Consider the following 24,148-nt stretch of genomic DNA (forward strand, 5'->3'; position numbering starts at 1 on the left):
AGTGTACGTTTTTGTGTGTAAGCGTGTGTGTAACTGCAAGTGTGAGATACAGAGAGACGGAAAGATAGGGAGGAGGATCATTGATACGTTGCCATTCATGTGCTTTAAAATGGAGCCATCTGAGAACAAATTCCACCATCAGGGCCTTTCATACACAAAGCTCTGTGGAGGTGTGTGTGTGAGCACACGTGTGAGTGTGCACGCAAGTGTGTGAGCAGGTTTCGGAGATCTCACCTCCAAAGAATTTGGCCATATGGTCGTCAACACATATACCCAGGGAGAGAGAGAGAGAGAGAGAGAGAGAGAGAGGGAGAAAGTGAGCCAAGGAGCGAGTGTGTGAGATAGTGAGAGAAAGTGAAAGAGAAGTGTCTTCTTTTGTCAGTTTAAAGCTGATACTATACCCCTACCTTAGATCAGATGGTTCAGACAAAAAAAAAGGAAAAAAAAAATCTCCATTGCATATTTGTGGAGTGGGAAAATCTGTCTCAATTAACACATTTGCATTGGGCGATGATGGACTCCAAATAGGTCACTGACTCAATCTCCCGCCTCCGAATCTTCCCTCTAAAATGTTAATTAAGGAGGGCTTTGAGATTTTTTCGCTCAGGGCTGGCCATATGGGCTGGGCATATGTTCTATATATATAGTACAATATATAATTCATACACTGCTGCAGGAGAGAGTGTTTGGGGGCTGGGAGATTTTTTGGGGGTTTACTACAAAGGGAGTCAGTGTGTTCTGGCCTCCCCTGTGGCAGGTACAGAGTTTAGCCTGTTCATTAGCTGCATGTTATTCACTGTTGCACAATGGGATTGAGGTTCATCAACACCTGTTTCCTTGGCTGATGACATAAAGAGGACATTTTAATGCTGCTTTGTCAGTTGGTTAATATGAAATGAGAGCAAATTATCTATTGTTGCATTGTGGTTGCTTGTTGTGTGTTTAAAGCAGCACCTTGGGTCTGGCTAAAGGATGAGGAAACATGGAGAATCTCTCTATATGAAGTGTTAAATACATACTAAGATACTCTCAAATAGTCAGAATGTTTCTTCACACAGTCCCAGTCGAACCAGTTGTCCCAGAACCACCCTCCTGGCCTCTAATTCACCAGCAGAATGAGGTAGCAACAGCCAATGACGAAACAGATCTCTCCCACCCACAGCCATTTTTTGGGTCTGGTTTGACCAATCAGAGGACGCTTGCTTGTGCACCTGACCCTGTTTCTGGCCCGTGGCAGCCAATCACAAAGGCTCCAGCACACCTGGTGTATTGTGGTCCACTTGCTGGTCCGGACCCCCTACACTCACAGGTGCTGTGGATAGGGGCCCATTATACAGACCATCAGCCAATCAGATGGATTGACTCATTATCGAACACATGTGGCCTGGCAGACACTGAGGGTTTGCATTTTTGTGTGTGTATGTGTGTGGAACTCTGCTTACCCAGTCCCATAATGCTTTGCAGCCTTATCAGCAGGCCTCTCTCACTCCGATCCTGGCTTCATCCTCTTCTTGAGGCCCAACAATGGGCACTGTGTTGCCCCCGTAAGGAGCTGGAGGCCTCGGCTATAAAAAAAGAGAGACTAGAAATAAAAAACAACATGTTTATTGACTAATAAAGATGATTAGAAATCGCACAATTGCAGAAAAATGGAAGGTTTGCAAGTACAGCTTATCTGTAATAAAACGTTGAGGGGAGAGACGGGGGAGAGAGGGAGAAGGAGAGAGTTCGCCGTACAGACCTCTCATTGCGAAGGATATGAATAGCCTTTGTTTTCACCACAACTCAGGGCTGTGTGGTCTGCCAATGTCTGGCTCTTATTATGGGGTTTGTGTCTGTGTGTCTGCGTAAGTGGCATGCACGTGTGCCTGCGCTTGTGTGTGTATGTGTGTTTGTGTATGTGAGCAAGGCCGAGAGCACATGGGCGTGGAAAAAATGTATATACAGTATGTGCAGGTGATTATATTTTCAGGAGGGTGAGACTGTACTTTATGTGTGCGCTTTAAAACGTTTCCACGCAGCACATGCACTGTTTTCTCTCCGCTCCTGTTCAGCTAAATAGATGTGGCATGGGGTCTCGGGCTGGCACAAGCCTGTGTGCACGCTTTTTTATCCGTTAAAGTTGTGAAATGAAATAGGATTTCACAGAACGGCACAGGGGCTGTGGGATTTGGGCTCCCTTCGGCTAAGTAGAGTGGGATAGGTTGATCCAATCAACGGCAGAACTGCAAGGAGAGCCCATTTCACAGCTCCGGGCCCTGCCAGAACCCTGCCTGCCTGCCTGCCTGCCTTCCTGCTTGCCTTAGAATACAAATGAAGCTCCCTGAATGCACACTTACACACACATGCATTCAGGCACACTGGTACTTACAGACAGTCTGGCTGGGGATGTAAAGTGCAAGAGATGTTAACAGATGCTGTTTTTTTTTTTTGGAGGGAGAGAAAGAGATAATTAAGTAAAGTTGGGTTCAGAAGATCGTCTCCTATGATTAATCTCAGATAAATCTTAGGGTTTTTGTCACCAAGGGGAAGCAGGGAAATGCAGGTTTGTTTAGGGTGCTTTCAGGACACCATTGCTCATCAGTGTGCTCATAACTTGTGTAAAACTCTCATTTCTCAGGGCTGTTATTTTGTGTTTTGTACATACAGAGAGAAACAGAATGATACAAATGTTTTAATTCACTGCTCTAGACTTGTAAATCACAGAAAGTTTGGAAGTAAGTAAATGCTGGAGTTCCTGATGGCTTAGTGCAACAAAAAAAAAAGATTGTTACTTGCTTCCTCAGTGAGACATTAATCTAGTTTTATGACAAAAATCGCTACCCAACAAAAAATTATTCTATAAATGATCCTTCTCTCTGTTTTGTTTTAGGCTACAGACACCTACCTGGTGAACGACGATCCTGCCAGAGGCCCGGGGATGCCTGAATGTTTCCTCGTGTCGGATACTTACAGGGTATATATGCACACAAACACACACATGCACATTCTACATCTGTTTTTGTCATGCTCGTGTCCTTAAGATTTATTTTTTGGCCACACAAGCCTATTCCAATAAAAGTAATCCTTTTTTTCTTTGCAACGATCAACAGTTGAGAGGAGAAAGGCATTCTGGGTGTAAAAGACTTATCGGTGTATCATGCAGGGTCACAATATTCTGGGATTTATCTGTCCAGGTATACAGCACACATTTTTAATTGATGATGTTCTGCTACAATATCCCTTCCTTGTACACATCTGCAGCTTGTGCTGATGTTTGGCTGTAGTACCCTGCATAAACACTTATTCACTTAAAATGTCAGCTTCTCTGTGACATGTGTTTCTAGTGGGTATTATTTATGGGTAGCAGCAGTTCAGCTTTGTTGCAGATTGTAGACACATTTTCCCCACATTGAGGACAAAGCCAGCAGCAGCAACAGCAAAACATTACAAAATATGAGATTTATTTTGCTAGACATTTTCTGTTTGTGACATTTTCTGCATGTGGTCATTTCCATGTCTTTATAAAAACAGTACAAATTCAGAGCCAGTTAAGCTCAGTGGTTACAGCATGTGCTCCATATATAAAGACCACAGTCCTCTACATAGCGGCCTAGGTTTGACTCTGACCACCGGCCCAGTGCTGCATGTCGTCCTCACGCTCTCTCTCGATCCTCTCCATATGTCCCATCACTCTTCTCTGTCCTATCAAACGCAGGCGCGAAGCTTTAAAGAAATCCAGAATGAGAAAACAGCGCACACTCTAGCAGGTTGAGACATTCTTGTGAAAACCTGCTTCCTCACCCTGAGTCATGTAATTAAGAAATGGTGACATCACACTAGAAAAATAAATCTATACATTTTCCTCCTGTTGAATGCAAACACAGTGGGGAGGCAGTAATCCAAACCAGTCGACTAAAGCATATATGCAGCTATTGCACACAGTAAACACATAAAAAGCAGCAGGCGTAACACATTGCTCTGCACACACTCTCAGATTGCAAACAGATCCGTGGAGTCTCTGTGATCCACAGTGTGTATGATATGCTTGTTAGCCATAACGGCCAGTCAGCCATTTCTCTCTGACTGCATATGCCTGTATGCATTTGACTGGCGTGCTCCCTCCCAGAGCACACATAAACAGCTTACTCAAAAAATATTGACACTGCACGGCGTAGTAAACGGCACAGTTACACACATTTTTCCGTGCACATATTTCCTGCCTTTTGAAAAGGCGGCCTCAACCACCTGTCTCACACATTTAGCATGCTAATGGCAGTATCAGTATGCTACATCACTTTCAATATTTAATGGCCTAGCCACAGGCGATGGTAAACAGTGAGTATATGGGCAATGCCGTGTGTCAATGGGCAACCACAACATGCTAACTTTAGACACGCCATATGGTTTTCTCGTGTGCTTTTTAATTGCAAACTCAGAAACCGCGAGGGCCCAGAGCGCTCGAGGGGCTTTTGTAGGTGCTGCACGGTCAGAGCGGACTGTTTGATCAGGGAGAGTTTGGAAAGAAAACCTGAGCGTCTGTGTTTTTGTAAATCCTGCGGTTGCTATAGTTTGTTTGTTAGAGCCAAAGCGCCTGTGCTGAATACTGAGATGGTCGTCTCGGCTCAGGCTGCAGCCAGAGACAAAGACAGAGAGAAAAGTCAGATTGACCAAAAGGACAGTGTGATTAAAATGGCAGAGAGAGAGGGAGCAGAGAAGAGATTATAAGATAGAAAAGGAGAAAAAGGTCGCTAAAAAGAACCACGAGAAATAGTAAAGAGAAAGAGAAAAAGGGAAAGCGAGGGAGCACACAAAGGCTTTGGGTTTTGGGCCTGTGCCGTGTTGGGGTGTGGTTTGGAAAGAGCGGAGACTATGGGAAAGGAATCGACTACACCTCAATATGCTTCACTTTTCTGCGCTTTTATTCACTCTTTTCCTCCTTTCTCTCAATCTAATTCTTTTTCTATAGCTGCTTGTGCCAGCAAATCTCTGACCGCAAGACATTTGTGGCCATGTACGTAAACGTGTGTGTGCATGCATGTGTGTATATGCTGTACATTAGATGCATGTGTGTCTGTGGTGTGAGTGTCTAAGTATCCTACACAGGCTGAGGTCTCGTAAAGCTGCACGGCTTCATATCCCCCTGAAAAACTTGGCATAGGAGAGCTGGGGTGACTTCAACCCCCTGAAACCGCACCCATGCACGCACATACACACACTGAAACAGACACACACATACAGAATTGTATTCACACACTCGCACACATGCACGCGGCAGGGGCTTATGTATAATTGCAGGCACTCTGCCTGCATATATGAGTTTGATTAGGCTGAGGAGCAGGGAGCGGGCGAGGATAAAGCCAAGCCTGATTAGAAACAGAGTGTATCACTTCCATACAATGGAAGGCACAATGAAACTGGTTTAAACCACTTTGTCCGAGTTCAGGTATCTTTTGTCTCCACATACAGATGCAGTTCACTAGAATATGACCAGAATCATTGCTGAATAAATCATTCAGGCTGTAAATTTGCAACAAGCTGCAATAACTTTAAATTTGTGTAGTTTCACAAGCATATTCAAGGAGGACCTCGGATAATTATTGAAGAATATTTAATTGATGCTTAAGTTGGAAAATTAACCTCTACTAAGGTGTCATTTTCAGATGATGAGCTTCTCGTACCATTAATACTCAGCTGTACAAAGAAGCTGACACAGTCAGACTTAAATCCAGCTGTGACACCTTGTGAAACGAATGAAAGACAAATATCTTTGGTCCGCATTCGAGCCCATGTTTCCGCTGAATCAAACACTTTGTCCATCGCACACTTGTGACTTTACAAGAACAAAATGATCATGTTAACAAGACCATGGGGCCTCTTCCACTCAAGACACTTGAATGAGTTTACTGTGTGCCGAGAGCTTCATGTCACCCTGCATCCGACAGGCTGGCTCAGAAAAACCATCTCAGCTGTACATTTCAGAACTTTGTGTCTATTTTAGTCACACCTAAGTGTTTTTCTGCATTTTGTGTCACGGCAAAGGATGTGAAAGTTTGAAAAGATCAACTTTTTACTAAATCCACCCCTGCAGTCATGTACATCTGTTGCATTTGTAGTTATCATTCAGGCTTTTTAAGACTTTTTTACGACAGATTTCTTATTACAAAGCAAAAAATATAGACTTTATGAATGCCCCAGAAAGTTAATTTGTTTTCACAATTTTGTAACTAGGTTTCTTTGGGATATTAAATTGAAACCGCAAGATAATAAATAGGTCTTCAATTTTACAAGCACTATACAATATTATTAACTCACCTCAAACTGTCAGCTGTGAGGCATGCAAAAGTACATCTTTGATAAAATCTATCTATCTATCTATCTGTCTGTCTGTCTGTCTGTCTGTCTGTCTGTCTGTCTGTCTGTCCGTCCGTCCGTCCGTCCGTCCGTCCGTCCGTCCGTCCATCCATCTATCTATCTATCTATCTATCTATCTATCTATCTATCTATCTATCTATCTATCTATCTATCTTATTCTTTTTTATATCTACTTGAGATGGAGTGAAAGTGTAACTGAAAATCAATCATGAATGTGTGTAGCAGAGAGGGACAGAGAAAAGCAGGAACTATCATTCCTTCACTGAAGATCTGAGCCCTGTTATTAACTCAAGCAGATACCTCTACAGATCCGTGTGTCAGGTGTAAATATGGCAGAGATACTAAAGATATTCCGTGTAAATATAATATAACAGCCTCATAGAAAGTAACGATGAGGTGACTGAACTCAGCTCAGAGAACCACAGGCGCACTGTAAACTTCTACTGTACGGCAGGGATACTGTATCTCGTGCGCTTCCTCTTTGGGCTCTCGGCGAAACACTGATTCGTCTTTTTAAAAGAAAGGGTTTTTTTTTTTTTTAAAAATCGGTAACTATTTTAAGTGGAGTTAGAATCGCGTTGATCTGACAGGAAAGCGGGAAGGGAGAGAGAGAGGGAAGCGTCAGTGAGACAGAGGGAGGTGGGAGGGAGGGAGAGCGAGCAGAAAAACTTTCTCCTAAAGTTGGTGCGGAGCTTTCACTGTGAGTGAGGCGGGGTTACAGCCTGGACTGAGCCACAGCGGCTTTGCAATGCGGCACCACAGCGAACCTCCATCCAACTTTATTATCAACTACTCCAACTTTCATCTCTAGACACAGCCATGTACTCCCCTTACTGCTTGACACAGGTATGAAAAAAACCCTTTTCATTCTTCTTCTTCGCCGTTCTTTTTCCTGTGTAGTTCGCCGCTGGACTGCTTGTACTGTACGTGCTTACAGCGTTGTGCTGCCCGCCGCTGCTTGTCATTTGTTGCGTTTTAAGGACCTTTTTCCAGCTCGGCTCTCTTTTCCCTGATAGTGTTTAACCTCCCTCTCTCTCCCTCTCTCTCGCGCCCTATCTCCCCCTCTTTCTTTTCCGTGGCACTCCTCCAACGGGCTTTCTTGCGCGTCTCATTGCGCATGGTTTGGAGAGAAAATGGCGCTTCTCCCAAATCTATTTTATATAAAACGGAGGTTGGAGAAAGGGGAAGAAGAAGGGCAGCGTGCTCTGACAGTTGGCGATTAATTACAGCCACCCTGGGGTAATAATTGGCTTCACCGACAAATAGAATAAACCGAGAATGGAGTTTTGGTACGTCTCTTTAGGTTGTGGGACAGTTTATTTTTTTAAGGGGTTGACTTGCGGTTGTGACGGAGGTCTGCCGGGCTGCAGCCGTGGTCGGAGCTGGGGGCATTTCGGGTCACCATGGACACATTTATAACTGTTTCTCCGTATTTATTTACACTACAGCATCCTCGTTTGAAATCAAAAAAAGTTTAAGGAGGCATCCTGAGGGCCACAGGAGGAAAGGTGGTCGAGTGTTGTGTGCACATGCAGCCTGAGGCTGCACTTTCATTTATCACAAAAAATAGACGACATTGATAAGAGTAAACATAGCGAAAATATATTTGAAAGAATAATAGCATTAATATAAAGTCAATGCTAAAGCACAGACGGGGACTTGATGATGCACTCAGTGTAAAAAGAAAAACTCGCTTGGTCTTGTGTGTAATTTCAAAGGCCGTGCAGGGTAATGCTTCAGTTCAAAGTTGTAGCAGAGGTGACTAAGTTATATTTTCTTGCATCAAAACGATTGCATAAAATAGAATAGATATTTAATAAATTCACTTTAACTTTTTAATTGGGTTTAATTTAAAAATGCACAATGATCGAGTCCGTTTGACCTTTCAGGCCTCATCAGCTGCACGCACTTGTGGCACTTACAAATCTAAACCTTTTTAAGAGCTTATATCTAGACTTGAATCACCTATAGGTAGATAGGTCGGTAGACTATATATCATTTATGTGAAACTATCCCCGCAAAGGATTTTATTACGTACGCAATTCACATGGGCCGTGATTTTACACAAGTTAGATATGCCTCTTATTTCTTTGTGTTTTTTTCATTATAGCAAATATATTCTCTTCATGTACTGAGTATTTTTTCTGTAGGTACTTATACTTTTAACAGTTAGTTTAAAAACATGCATCAGAGAAGGCTTCACAACAGCAAAGGTCAAGTTATATATGACCTTTTTGTCTTCCTCATGCAGTGCCTCTCTTTTGAACAGCCTTTGAGCTCTCGACATTAGGTGTAGGTTTTCAGTAGCAGACATTTAGTGCAGTCAGTGCGGAGTTAACAGAGGGAGCTGCACGCGCGCCAAGCTGCAGCTCCAGGCCGTCGCTGCTCGGTGTTTCCCTCCGCCGCTCGACTTCTCACAAACCACGAGCTCAAACTCTGTTTTATGATACACCTCTTTATAACTATGGAACCCTTTACAGTTCATGATGAACATTTAATTAAAATGTCAGTATTTGTCAAGAGGCACAGAGGTATTTTAACTGAGGTCAAGTGCTTGTAGTCAGAAGTTATCCTACAAGAAACCCAATGATCAGGATCATTGTGCTGTACTTTTTAGGAATTAAGTTACTTTTTAAAAATACATTTGAATTATGAAGTGTTAACTGTTAAGCTCCAGGCTTGCATGTTACAGTTTTTCTTCTTTTTTAAATTCTGTATGGAGGTCAAGGCCTGCCGCCGTTCTCTACCTGCATTCTCTCCTGCATATGCTTTTGGATTGTATACATATTTTCTTGTATACTTTTTAAAATCAGACAATATTATATTTAAGAATCAAATGTGATTTGGCAAAGATAACTCAAATATACCAGTGTGTGATTTGATGAGCTCCGTTGAGAACATTCAGATTCCTCCTCAGCGTCATTTCAGGCCTCCAAACCAAACCTCAATGCGTTTTCTCTGATTTTTGATAGATGTTTGAAATACAAGAATAGCACTACTCTGATTCAAACTTACATTTCATCACATATTTTTTATGAAGCCAAAAGACATGGTGGCTACAAAATATAAGCTGCATTTCATTTTCGTTTCTGCTCCCCCTTTTTTCTCTCTCTGACCTCTCAGCCGTCTGTGAGTTTGAAACAGTGACGGAGACATTTTTCTAATCAAAAGTCCCTCTGATTTGCTCCGTAGAAATAAGTCCAAACAGCCTCACTGCATATTTAGCACAGATAATTTTCCAAAGCCTGGTGCTATGAGGCAGAGGTCCGCATCGAGTTTCCTCTTTCTTTCCATTAATTAAAATTAATTGGCAGCAGATCCTCTCGCACGAGCGCCGCATGGACGCGTGCTGCCCATATGCGCGATACATATTGATCTGCTTAGACTGCAGCTCGCGCGTCTTCCCAGTTTTACTGATGGATATCAATCAGCTATTAACGCTGTTTGCTTTCCCTCATGTCTTACTGAACACTCGTGTTTGTATTCAGTGGATATCAAAACGATAACAGCGGGGAAAAATTAACTTGAAAAGCGCGTGTGCATCCTGTTTGTGGTGTACGTGATACTATTACATATACAAGTAATTTAAACCTCACTGCAACATCGCTGTAACCGCTTGTGTTAATGATTTGTGGTTTGATGCTACTAAAGGTGGGAATGGTTGTAGATTCCTCTTGTGCGAGGGTGCAAACCTTGCACACATGCATTGTAATAACGTGCATGTGCACTACTTGTATTCATACTTCTGTTCTCCAGTACGACTGTTATTCGATCTCAGCCGTGTAAATAATTCACAAATCACAGAAAACATGCAAAACTCGTGTAAACAATCCACAATGTATAATTAATGCTGATAAAAGCTTTGCTGGAATGGTCTGGTAGGTGACGGACTCGGTTCAGCCAAAAAAAGTAGTGCACGTGCACTTGCCAAAACAGCACCAGAGAGGTTTTTTTGTTGTGTTTTTTACGGGCTACGTGGCATTGTTTCACGTTCTTGTTACGGAAGTGCATTTGCATAAAGTTTTAATGCGGTTTGAAGGTCGCGGAGGCGTCGTTAATTAAAACTTTTATGTGCTGCGTTTTTGAAATCAATTATTTCAGACTCCACTTATAAGTCCCGCTTATCCAAATGAGATGTGGGCTGCTAATATTCAGCGCGTCTCACAAACACTGCCAACTTTTCAAGCTTTGCTGAAAACCGTCTCTCTCTCTCTCTCTCTCTCTCTCTCTCTCTCTCTCTCTCTCTCTCTCTCTCTCTCTTCTCTCTCTCTCTCTCTCTCTCTCGGCGAGATTGTTTAACTCTTTCCCCGCACAGTGGGGAGACAAGAAAAAGAAAAAAAGTTTTGTTTGCACGCTCGATTCTTGCTCATATAAGCGCTTCATGTCTGATTATTTGCAGTTCTAAAATGTTGTTAGATTTGCAGATCAGATGAGTGCTTGAAATTCACTCAGCCGTGCAGATTGGCTAAGCACTTGAAAGCCATACATACTGTAGCCATGCCATATAGCCATAGCAACAAGAGGGGAAAAAAAGTGGAGATTTTTGGTGATGGAGATGAAGGAACTTATCATCTAAGTGTGTTTGTAGAACAGTGCATATATGGGGGAGCGTAAAGTGTGTGTGGCAACATGTGTGCAGCCCGGGCAGTGGTTTATTTATCTGATATATGAAACACATCTTTCTTCAGCAGGTGTTCAAGTATTCATCTATGTATTTGTCACTGTGCACAGGTAGACACTTTATTGTATGTGCTTTATTTCTGTTAACTGTAAATGTAAATTATGTTTATGTAAAGCACTTTGTAAGAAGTGGCATTTTATTAAAATTTACTTACTTATTTAAAATTCAAATAGAAGGCCCCCGCTAGGTTCTTCATGTGCGTGAAGTGTGTGTGTGTGTGTGTGTGTGTGTGTGTGTGTGTGTGTGTGTGTGTGTGTGCGTGTGTGTGTGTGTATGTGTATGTGTATGTGTATGTGTTTTGTACAGTTTGAGTGTGTCTTACTTCTGCCTCGTTTTGGGCCGATGGCTCTCCTACGTCAGCCCTCGCTTCTGGTTTCATTGGGACCGGACGGTGAGCTGCTGTAAACCGAGGTGGGCCTGCATGATCTGGTAACATACAGAGCCTATTGGCATCACTTTGCACCAAACACACCCATGCGCACACACATGCGCACACACACACACACACACACACACACAGAGTAATCCTGCTCAAACAGAGCTAGTTGGTAGGCCCTGTGCAGGAAGGGTAGAGAGAAAAGGTTTGCTGTAGTGGACGGTGGGCCGGGTAAAAGTGGCCGACTGTCTGTGCCAGGACGACAGGCATGCGGGCAGGCAGGCAGGCAGGCGGGCAGGCAGGCGGTGGGTTTTCAGCAGAACCCAGGGGTACATTGTGTTCCTTTTACTTATTCATCCTTTCTGCTGGAGGCAGACCAGGTCCACCTTATACACTGCTTGGCCCAGAATGAGAGCTGGTAGGCAGGGACGGAGGAAGGAGTGCAGGGAAGCGGGGATGGCACAACAAGTTCATGTTAGTTAAGCAGTGTATGAATAAATTCTCATTACAGGGAAAGAAAATATGTTCTTGATTTTATTTTAGGAATCCGTTGACTCTTGAGGCTCCAAATCAAGGTAATCTCAAGTTCAAATATTTTAAATCTCACTTTATGCGCCTGGTTTGTCAAGAGTAATGGCTGCACAAAGAAAATTTCAGCTCTTGCCTCCATGACAGAGCCTGTTTGAGGCCTAGAGCAAAACCCTGAGGTAGCTTGCGGACAGTCCTGCTCTGCGCCTGAGCGTGTATGTGTTTGTGTGTGAATTTGTCTTGGAGGTGAGTTAAATCCCACACTGTGGTTTTCTGCTCATCCCTTATCTGTGCAGTCTTCCTGACTGCCCATAGAAAATGGATTTATCATGGTTTACTGAGGCAATTGGCACAGCAGGGTAATAGGTGTCTGTCCCCTGGATGAATGGGCATGTGTTTGTGTGTGTCCAGTATGTGTGTGTGTGTCTCCGTGTGAATATGTTTATCCTGGTCCTCTGCCTCTTAGTGTGGATTAGGTTTAGGCTGATCTGTGGCCAGTGGAAGCAGGCGGCCCCTATAGCAGTCTTGTGTTGGTCTGTGATATAGTTGTGTTTACCAATCTATACGACACATACACACACACACACACACACACACACACACACACACACACACACACACACACACACACACACACACACACACACACACTCACACTGAAATCAGACTGAGCACTCATGTATGTTGGAGATAGATAGACACATGCATGTTGGAGACGCATGTAGCGGAGTGAAATCACGTCTCTATCATCTTGGCCTTTGCCAGCTTTTGTCATTAAAGCAGAAAGTACTTCAGAATTGAATCATGCAATTATCCCGCAGAGCTTTTGTTACTGTGGTGCTAACTAGCCAATATAATTTTATTTTTGGCAGAAGGTAAGAACTAGGTGTGCAATATGAATGCGTGATTGACATCTACATCTCCTCCCTGTGCACGACATCTTTTGATTTTCTCAGCTTTTCAGAATCAGTGCAACAACGAGCAGTCTGCTGTAGAAAGACTTGTTTGTTAGCAGAGTGATGATGATCAGACACTCAAAAAACGTGAGGAACCCACAAGAGAAGCTTTTCATGCAGCTGCTTGGGACAGACTCCTCTTCACCTTCATCCTGCTCCTCCTCCTCCTCCACCTCCTCAATTAGCTCCTTTTAGAGGAGAAGTAACGGTTAGTGAGCTATCGGCATTGTTTGAGGATGAGCCTCAGTTGTTGTTGTTGTTGTTTGTCTCTCCCTCTCTCCCCTCTCTCCCCTCTCTCCCCTCTCTCACTCTCTTTCTCCATCCCCCTCCTCTGTTGCCCGTTTCTTTTTGATTTTCTCAGAGGCTTTTTTTGTGGGGGTAACCCTGCTGAATGGGACAATGCAGCCTAGCGTGAAATTAAAGCTCTTAGTTAGTTTGGAGTTGCTCAAAAGAGGATTTTACACATGCATGCATTCATACACCCTCCCATACGCTATAGATATAGCTAATTAGAGGAAGTACACCCTATGTCGAGCATCAAGGGCCCAATTAAAAGAGTAGGGGTAACCTCGGTGTGTGAGATCTAGGCCAACTCAGCTCTGTGAATGCGTCTCTGTGCCGTGTGTGAGAACAGTATGTCTGCCTTCTTAATCCAGGCGGGAAAATATGGACAGGGCTGATATGAGAAATGCACAAGTTTCATTAACATATGCACGTCACGTACTCAGTAAGTAAATCAAGAAAACAGTCGTATTGATCATCCTGACAGGCGAGCGTCTGATTCAAAACAGATTGGGCCTCTTTCGCTGACTCGTCCAAGTCTCAGTTTGGAAGAAATCTCCAATGAAATGTCTGTCATGCATGCACATTAGAGTTTTTGTTGTTCACGTCAGAGGCATTTATTTATTTGACGTTTATTTGCGCTTGGAGTCTGATGGCTGTCTTGGTTTGTCAAAAAGGTTTGCATGGTGCTAGAAACCATAAGGCATCACAAAGTGAGATGGCCTTTTAGAATGAGAACAACTTACTGACTGCTGTGTTTTATGCAAAGTGGACATTATAATGATTATTTATTGCATCCTTTAAGTGGTCAATGAACATAGGCACTGTAAATCTATCATATGTAACTGTGTTGAATAACTAGCTAAGATCACTTATTTTGCATGTGCATAGAGTGCGTGTGCATGTATGTTTGTGTGTGTGTGTGTGTGTGTGTGTGTGTGTGTGTGTGTGTGTGTGTGTGTGTAGTAGAGGCAGACCAATTTAGAGCAGCAGCAGTCCACATCGCCTGAGGGAGTCATAGCTGAAATATCCAGCGGACCAAACAAACGTATCTGATTCTTGACACAAGAACCATCAGTATTGTAAAGGAACACATACAAGTATGCACACACACACACACACACACACACACACACACACACACACACACACACACACACACACACACACACACACACACACACACACACACACACACACACACACACTCTCACTATTTCCTCAGTGTAACTACTGCTCATAGAGGCCTGCAGTTGCAGCAAAGCAGCCAGTGAATCCAGTTAGTGAGTCAGACTTTGTGGAACAAAATGTGCTGCTCTCTGATCCTCTCTCTCTCTCTCTCTCTCTCTCTCTCTCTCTCTCTCTCTCTCTCTCTCTCTCTCTCTCTCTCTTTCCCTCTCTCCCTCTCTCCCTCCCTCTCCCCCATTGAGAGTTCTGGCAGCCCGCCAGCGGTGGAAAAATCTATAAGCCATTGCGTAATATACCATATCTTTACCTCGGTTGAACCCTGAGCAAGATCCACAGCTGTGTGAGCACACAAACAGAGAAATGAGTGTGTTCATGCCTCTGAGTGTGCGTGTGATAGACAGTCAGACAGACGGACAGAGGGAGAGAGTCACACTGAGTGGCCTCTTTGTGGCTAGTTTTCAGTGTGCTCCCTCATATAAACAGTATCACACCACTCTGATCAAACGCTGCTGACAGAATATTTTCCAGCGCAGACTGAGCGTGGCATTCTGATCGCTTTCTGCAGCATGAAGCCAAGAGTAGAGTGAGCCGAGGCTGTGTAAAATTTATCTGTTTTCAAGGCGGCTGATGTTAAAAATGGAAATCAAATTAACTTCATGTTTTGCTTTAATGACATATAAACTCCATGGCAACACACAGTGTGCTTTCAAAGCTGGATGCATATAGTTATATTCACTACTGGAGTTGTTAGCGTGCATATCTTTAGAATAGAAATGACTGCACAGGCCTGCAGGCTGAGGGGATACCCGGCCTTTTAAGCTCAGCACACCTTGTTTTATTGCATTTTCATAAAATTCCTTTTCCTTATTCTGATTTCTTGTTGTTGCTTTGAGCAAGTTCAGGCCTCTTTTTTAGAGTCCGTCTGCACCTGAAGCTTCTGCAGGAGCATTAAGTGCATGAAATCCAGCATGAGGGAGTTTAATGTTTTTATTGGATGCATTCATCAGTCTTAGTCACTGACTAAAACTTTCCTTATGATTCTCTTGGTGCCATACGTTTATGTGCATCTTTTTTAATTGTTTTTATCTCCTGCTGGGATGTACACATGCAGTATGCTGAGCTGCAATTTCAATGCTAAGCTGCTAACAGTGTGTGTATCCCTGTGTGATAATTTAATGACACTGTCTAATCCGTCCTCATCTTCACTAATATGATCCGCTTGGTGATATCAGCCGTCCAAATATCACATGCTTGGACTGATTGGTTTTTGATGGCAGTGATTATTATTAAATGGTCTGTAATGACTACTGATAATCCCCATGTGCAGCCGGGCACCCTGGATTCAGTTGTTTGGTAATGCGCCACTGAAACCCAAAACACATACAGATGTGTGTGAGGGCAAAAACCACAAACTGAGAGCACTGCTGTTGTTCTAGTGCATGCTTAATTTTTACCAGCTAGCTTATAGTTTTTTTTTGATTCTGTAAATGTGCAGCTCTCCAGCACAAAGCCTGCGTAGTGAAGTCATTTTGCTTCCTCCCCGAGCAGCCACACAGTGTAAAGGGTCAAACTGTGTCAGTGTGGTGATGGTGGTTTAAGCCTGGGTTGGGTGGGGGCGACAGCTGGATGACGGTGGTAGCCTCAGCAGTTTGGATAAAGTTGTGTTGCAGAGGGATACAGCATCACTTTTCACCTCATGTGTTGCATATGTATTTGTGTATGTGTGTTTGTGTGTGGACATGTGCAAGACTGACTGCTGATATGTTTATGTTTATTGACTCAAAGAGACGGGCCGTGGCTGCGTACACAGCGGTGTACGGGTGGCAGGGGTCCAGGCTTGGGGGGGGACGTGTGTGTTTAAAGTACACACAGGCCTAATTATGCTGATTTAAGCATTCTTGCGGTCCTCCCTCTGGCTTGTGGTGAGTTAACTGGCACAGGGGCGTCCAGCAGGGAGAGAGAGAGGGGAGAGTGAGAGGAAAGATAAAGAAGGCAGAAAGAAATGAGAGGTTGATAAAGAGATTAATTTGAAAAGAGAAATAAGAAATGGTAAAGAAAAAAGGTTGTGACACACTGAGAGTGACTCTGCGGAGAGACATGTTGTCAAAGACACGGGCAAAACAGAGGAAAAACACACACTGCCGTCAAACTTCCCGGCAGGTTTTTTCCCTCCTTGCTTTGGGGTTAAGCGTGCACCCGCTCTTTCGTATTTATTTTTATATTCAGATGTTATGGATTGCTCCGGGAAAAGGCTGTCCCCTTCCCAGCAAGAGGAATTAATACTGTTTGAATGTTCTCTCCAGAGTCTAAAAGGAGGGGGGGTTTGCAACGGGAGGTTTATAAGTGAAAACCTGACCACTGCTAAATAAACACAAGAGGGATGATTAAAAAGTGACCCTTGTTTGTTGACTTTCTGCCTCTGGCCTGTGTGTGTGTGTGTGTGTGTGTGTGTGTGTGTGTGTGTGTGTGTGTGTGTGTGTGTGTGTGTGTGTGTGTGTGTGTGTGTGTGTGTGTGTGTGTGTGTGTGCACCTGTCTCCTGTTGCTGTAAGGCAACATGTAGAGGAAAATCTAAATTTCACAGGCAGATATACAGTTGTGTTTGATAAATCCAACTCGACAGGTTTGAATATTTATACTCATGCATGTACCTACACATGCATAAGTGTGTTTCTGTGTCCGTGTGGTGTCTTTGCCCATTTCAAACAGAAACAAAACAAAAACATGAACAATTTAAGTTTTTGGGAAAGAGCGTTTTTTTCTGTGCGGTGCTAGAATCAGAGTCATCTTTGGCCAGGTATATGTAAAGCCTGGCTCACGTTTTACATTCTCAAAAGAGTAATTTAAGGACAATAATCTAGAATATAGCAACCTATATATTCAAACTGGGATGTGAAAGACTACAGGTATAATTTGGCATTAAAAATTGCGGTGAAATGTAAAGACAACATCTGTAGACATTAGAACAAAAGTAAAATACTGAGGAGTGCAAAACATGCTGAAATAAATATGAAATAATTATCATTCTTAGGGTTATCAAATTATGTTTTTGTTGCGATTAATTACTGAATTTCAATAGTTCATTGTGACTAATCACATTTTGGACCACATGTTTAAAATTCCATTTTGCATTTCAAAACAGTTTTTAAGCCCATATTAACAATGTAAGGAAATTCTTATCAGTGTCTTGATTTTGAAATTAAATGAACACCATACAATTCTCTTTATGATCTTGACTTTTAGATTTATTAGTCAAATAATTGCTGCACCGCTACACCAGTGCTGTCTGAAATCATGACTTAGAGGTAGATGACAGCTTCAGAGAGCTTGTTCTGTGAAATACAGTGTTAATTTGTAGATTTTTTGAAGGATAAAAGTCTTACACATGAATATAGCCAGGAGCATGTACAAAAAGTCCAACTATTTTCAATAAAGTCTGCAGTTGTTTCGAGAACATTTTGATGACTCACTGACATCAAGTGACTCCCTGTTAATGTGACAGCATTTGCACTCTTCAGGAGTTCAAGTTTGGTAGCTTTCTTTGCTTCACACAGGTCCTAAATACATGAAAGTATTATCCCTGCGACTGTGTGGGATATCGCAACTTGCGGACGTCCCTTAGACCTGCCTCTTTCACAACATCGACTGGCCTGCAGTCAGTTGCCACCCATTTGGCAAGCGATGTTCACTTCTTTGATTTAGTTTCATCCACTGGTCTGTGGTGCTTCATACTCCAAAATACTGCTCTGCCGGCTTTAGTGATGCGATTGCCAGCTGACATCAGTCTGATAAACTACACCTGTATGCTTAGCTCGTAGGTGGTAGAACAAACTCAAAGTACCTCGGCCATATTTTAATTTGTTTGACAAAAAGTGCATATCACTTCTAACTTATCAGCTGAGGTGTCTGGGTGTTTTTGAAAGTGGAATGTGCCAATCAAAAAATGCATTGGTGCCATTATTTTCTATCACTCCAGCACCAGGAAACTCTGCAGTGGTGGGCTGAAAGGGACTAAATGGCATGCAATTCAACGGGTATCAGACTTTATTGCATCCATCATGGCCCTACTTTTTTTTTGTAACAGGTTACTTTTTATTTATCAATGGATGGGTTTTACAGTATTACAATATATATATATATACATAGTGTGTGTGTGTGTGTGCGCGTGTGCGTGGGTGCGTGCGTGCATGTGTGTGTGTGTGCGTGTGTGTGTGTGCTGCAGAAAGTTATAGTTTTATTGCCAACACAATTTTTTATACATCACATTAACACAAAAGTACAAATAAGACTTCCAGAGCAGACTGAGCAGAGCAGAGACGGATGATGTCGGCCGCTGTGTATTCTAGCTGCCTTCCATGCAGGTGATAAAATCCTAGAGAGGCTTGCCGGCGGGTTCATTCTCTACACGATATGAAAGAGGATCAACTAACACCAAGTGTGCTTTCTGAAGTATGCTCCCGCTTTCCTGACACTTCATCTTTTCTCTTTATCTGTCTCATTCACTAATCCTCCCTCTTTCTTTTTGCTTTTTGTGTTTGATTATCTTTGTCTGCTTTTTTCTATCTCACCTTCTCCCTCAACCCCCCCACCATCTCTCTCTCTCTCTCTCTCTCTCTCTCTCTCTCTCTCTCTCTCTCTCTCTCTCTTTTACTTTAACAGTCTCTTACTTCATTTTACCTTATTCTTTCCAGCCCCTCTCTGCTGCTTCTTTCTTTCATTCCCTCAGGAAGAGCCACAGTCTTATCTGGGATATGTTGGATTTGGTGAGCTTAAAAGCCACTTTACTAACTCCCTGTCCGCCTCTCCTGAGAAGAGCGCGGGCTATCTTAAACAGTTTCACCATTTGCCAGGCTTTGTCTGCAGGAATGCTGCTCATTTGAGCGACTTTTCACTCCCTATCGCCTGTTAATGCTAACCCTCTACCTGAATCCCCCCCTTCTCCTTTTCTCTCTCTCTCCTTCTGTTCCCCTCTGACTAAAATGTTTGATACACACATATTGGGTTTCTTTGGTGATGTGAAGGAATGCTAATGTATCATAACCATATTACAGTACTTAGAGGAAGCAAATGGTGCCAAGTACTATCTGAAATCAAATCTCTGCACAAGAGCCTTATTCTCCCCCCTCAGATTGAGAAATGGTGTTCCCATTTTCATTTTTCCTCACTGGAAATATACAAAAAGCTGAAAGCCTGTCTAAAATTTGATGAAACAATGGCATTGTTGTATTCAATAATGTAATTTCTCCAGGAACTGGAAAGCTTGCCTAAATAAAGATGAGGCCAAATCCTATTTTGCATCTGATTTTTATGGGCAGCCTTTGCACCCACAGTATTTGCCTGTATGTACTTCTTAGAAACACAATCTGGAGATTATTTATGCTTTCCTCTGTGTGCATGTGAAAACATTTTGCATATACAGTGCTGCATAAAAAAGTTGCTTGCCAAAGCTTAAGGTTAAAATGTAATTCAATGTAAAATATGAAACTTTCATTCTGATAGGAGACTTTTTACAGAGTGTAACAAATGGTGAGTGTAAATCCAGGAGCAATCCTGACAGGATATGACTGGACCAGGGCAGGCCTTCTCTGGCATGTGGCAGGCTAACTGGAGAGAGGGATTTGCTCGTTTTATTATTAGGGCCTGTGTGTGTTGTTGATGGACCCGCTCCATCCATGTTGATTCACAGAGAGACAGCGGTGACGGCCACACTGAGCCGGGGCGTCAGGCCTGGCTGATGACTGCAGCTCCCTAAAACGGCACCGCAAAGGCAAACCCTACATGCTGACTATGTGTGTGTATGTTTATGTGTTTGTGCATGTGCATTCATGCGGATGTGTGGCCATACTGCATTTGTGTGTCTCCACAGTGTGTGTGTGTGTGTGTGTGTGTGTGTGTGTGTGCGTGTGCGTGTGCGTGTATATGTGTGTGTTTCAGTCCTGACAGCCAAGAAGCCTCAGCAGCATCTGACGTGGCAGCTCTTTGCTGCTTTCAGTCCAGCTCTCTCCTTCTGGCTCACTTTTCTGTGATACTATCTTTTCATACAATCACATGTTTATAAATGGAGACTGACTGCTGTTTCTTACCGAACCAGTTTCCCTGAGAATTGATAAACACTGTACTATTTACTGAAAAATAACATGGCACAAGAGGAATATTTACTGCAGACAAGAAATGTAGTTTCTTTTCTTTCAACAAGAAAACAATAAATCTGAGCGGGATACTGAGTAAAAGGGGGGAAAAAAACTGGCAGCATTCAATCTGAGGCCAGTTAGGGCATATTTTGTTACACGTATGCAGTATTTCACTTACATGCAATACCATTTCTCAGAAAACTACAGAGGGATTTCAAGGTAACCAAGGGCCCGTACCAAGTACTGTAAAACAACAGATGCAGATATTCTCTGTCATTACACAGTTGCATAAAACATACAATTTCCACACTTTTATTATGCATTTAAATAGTGAACCCAAGACACACATGCATTTTTATGATTTCTGATAATGTAAATGTTAAATAAATCAGAAACAGGTACAACAATCTACACATTTTTCATGATCAGAAGCTCAGATGAGTCAGCAATTCTCTTCTTACTCTCAAGTCTGTTTATTATGTGCCTTTTACTTCAGGGTGGGTTTTATGTCCCCTCCGAGAATATGTACTTATGGCTGTCTGCCTGTGGTGCTGCGGTGCCTCTGAGGTCTGCACGAGGTGGTAGTTTAGGCCGGGAAAGCTAGCGAGCGTGGTCACAGAGGAGATAACTGCACACACACTCACCCAGAGGCGCCCGTCTACACCGTGTGTCTGTGTATCCTCCCCTGACTTTGGTGGAGCATATTTAAATAAAGAAAACACTGGTTTGAGAGGATAAAACTTTCAAGATGATTTAATTGTTGTTGTGTGTGCGTGTGTGTGTGTGTGTGTGTGTGTGTGTGTGTGTGTGTGTGTGTGTGTGTGTGTGTGTGTGTGTGTGTGTGTGTGTGTGTGTGTGTGTGTGTGTGTGTGTGTGTGTGTGTGTGTGTGTGCACGCATGTGTCCTCATGCTGTCGTGTGGTTGTGAAGACCCTTTGTTTCTCACCCTGCATGAGTCTGTGTGCTCCTTCCGGCCCCGGCATGGCGCTCACCCTGCAGGGACTGCCACTCAAAATGGTTAGAGCGACCTTTAACCCTCACACTGCCACCTCGGAGTCATGCATAACTTGCTGCCATATCAAGAGCCCATCTCCCTTTAACCCAAACTCCGTCATGCGTAGCAGAGATTAAGGCCTCGGCTCTCAGGAAGCCATTTGGAACAGACACCTTTTAACCCTAATGGGATCAGAGTGAAGCCACTTGGAGCAGCCACCCGCTCTTACCCCTAACACCACCCAACTCAGCGCAGACAAGGCAGAGTGCACAGGCAAAGGCCCAGCTCATATCATGCCACAGGGAGCGGGCACCGTTTAACCCTTGCAGCGCCAGCTCAGCACAGGCAGAACTCCAGCTCACATGATAAGCAGAATTAAATCCACAAGCCTCTGTGTTCCTGATAGGGAGGGCACTGATGCGGAATTAGGATGGTAATGTAACAGCACTGGTTTCCCATCTGCAGAAGGGACACGCCACAAACATTTGCAGAGTTCTGATTGGAAATGATAAAGTGTGGTCACCAGGCTGAGAAGTTTAATTATTGAGAACTCCCTTTTAATTTGGGATTTCAGGAGGGCACAGATTTCAACTTCAAACTTAAATTGACATGTTTATGTAGAGATACCTGAGGATAAAATGACTTGTGGAGAGATGGCATGATTCAAAATTTGCATGGTAAAAAAGGAAACCAAAAAGTATTGTGTTGCAAGAAACCCCTTCCAATGATTCTGCATGTCGCCACAAACATTACCTTTAGAAGGAGAAACAAAACACCCATCTTCCAGTGAGAAACATAGAGCTAAGATACATTTTCACAATTCCAAAGGGATTTATAGAAAAGGTGTTGGTGAGGTTTATCCCATGTTTAATACATTTTGAATCACCAAAATTGGAATCAGTATGGTTTTATCCATTGCTCATAAATTTGCAAATTCAGTGTTTTATCTACAAATTGGCATCTGTTAAAGCATGCAGAAATGGCACTACACATGTGCTAACCACTGTAGCTTTAGTCTTTTTCTCTTCATTCAAAGCAGAGTTTTTCTGCTAACGCCCTTCTCCACAATCAAGGAAGCAATCCATCTCACAAAAATAAGGAATAAATTCCCAATGAAGGTGCCAATTGGCTTTGCCAAATTATACATCGATTTCTCAACGCTGACAAATGATAAAATTGTTGTATGAAGTGCATCAGATAAAGTAAAAGTAGGATTTATAGAGAGATACTTTCCCTTTAAGGGAAGTTCCAGGGCATGAGTTGCAGCATGAGTGGCTATGTGTGTGTGTGTGTGTGTGTGTGTGTGTGTGTGTGTGTGTGTGTGTGTGTGTGTGTGTGTGTGTGTGTGTGTGTGTGTGTGTGTGTGTGTGTGTGTGTGTGTGTGTGTGTGTGTGTGTGTGTGTGTGTGTGTGTGAGAGAGCGAGAGAGAGAGAGAGAGATAGAGAGGGTAAAGGGAGTTTCTGCACTTGCCTGTCTGGCGGTGGCAGAGGAATGAGTGAACAAGTTTGAGTCAAGCTGTTTCAGAAAGAGACAGCAAGAATAAGTAGGAGAGGAGAGGAGAGGGAGTTCCACAGTGAAAGGAGAGAGTGGGAGCGGAGGAGTGAAAGATGCTAGAGGACGGGTAGACAGAGGGAGTGCAGGTGATTGGTAGAAGTTAGCAGGTGAAGCAGCGAAAAGCAGAGGGAGGGAAGTTTGAGAGAGAGAGAGAAAGAGAGAGAAAGAGAGAGAGGGGTGAAATAAATAAATGAGGGGGGGGGGGGGGGGGGGGCGTCGAAGGGGCACAGAATCAGTGTGTGAGTTGGGCTAGTGGTGAAGCATTTGCATAAAGGGTGAGGGCACTCTGCCCGGCTTTGGGGAGAGGTTGGCACCTCGCCTTGCCGACTGGCAGAACGAGGACCAGGGAGGAATAAAAGAATGAGGGGGTTGTGAGGGGGGGGCGAAAGAGTGAGAGAGAAAGTCTCTCAATAGTGCATCTCTTGTGTGAGGAGAAGCAGGCCTTGGCTGCTTTAGGAGCATGGAGGGCATGGAGGAGTGGTGAAGGGAGGGATATCGGGTTTCATTATCTGCTTGATTCCTGCTCTATTTGCTAACCAGGAGGTTCAAAGCCTCGTGTGCAGCTGCAGCAGGCAGGGCTGGGGAGCCGCTGTGTACCGCCGGCATGTGCCGACTGGAACCCTGAAGGTGTGTGCAGTGGGCGCTTTGATTAGGAGTGAGACTGAAAGTGTGAAACCAATGCTCCCCTGGTCTGTAGAGTTGAAGTAGAAAGCTGCCACACTCTGCCATCACCCCTCACACACACTCACTCTCCAAGTATCACACTGCCTACTTGACCTTATCAGAAATGGCTGCCCTTGTCAAGGGGAAATACGGCACTCTCACTTTAACTACAAAAATGCCTTTGACATCAGCATGTGTTTGTGTGTATTTGAGTTTATGCAAGTGTATTTGCCATGGCAATGCTACAGAAACTGGAGTAATGTAAACACACATAGGGAACAAATGTATACGTCTATATGCATTCACTTTGTGTATGTAATCCGATACAGCCTCATCTAGCTGCAGCCACATGTTGAAGTGATTTGATTAAATCACTGTTTGTGCCAGAGTCTCCCAATACAGTTTGAAATCTATAATTATACCCAGTTTTATTTATATCATGAT

At 43.4% G+C, this 24,148-nt stretch overlaps 1 protein-coding gene across 10 annotated transcripts in view; it reads left to right on the forward strand.

Moving 5' to 3' along the window:
- LOC117815405 (nuclear factor 1 X-type-like) overlaps window positions 1-24,148 on the forward strand; it is a 152,045-nt gene that overhangs the window by 46,571 nt on the left and 81,326 nt on the right. For 6 of the 10 annotated variants that reach the window (XM_034687091.1, XM_034687101.1, XM_034687092.1 and 3 more), the window contains one exon: window positions 2,873-2,956. In XM_034687091.1, the coding sequence (XP_034542982.1) occupies window positions 2,873-2,956 (84 nt within the window). Of the gene's footprint in view, window positions 1-2,872; window positions 2,957-7,026; window positions 7,201-24,148 lie in introns of those variants that run through there. The other 4 variants (XM_034687093.1, XM_034687103.1, XM_034687098.1 and 1 more) reach the window with 1 other exon arrangement.

Source organism: Notolabrus celidotus, chromosome 7 (assembly GCF_009762535.1).
Source record: "Notolabrus celidotus isolate fNotCel1 chromosome 7, fNotCel1.pri, whole genome shotgun sequence".
In the NCBI taxonomy this organism is placed as follows: Eukaryota; Metazoa; Chordata; class Actinopteri; order Labriformes; family Labridae; genus Notolabrus; species Notolabrus celidotus.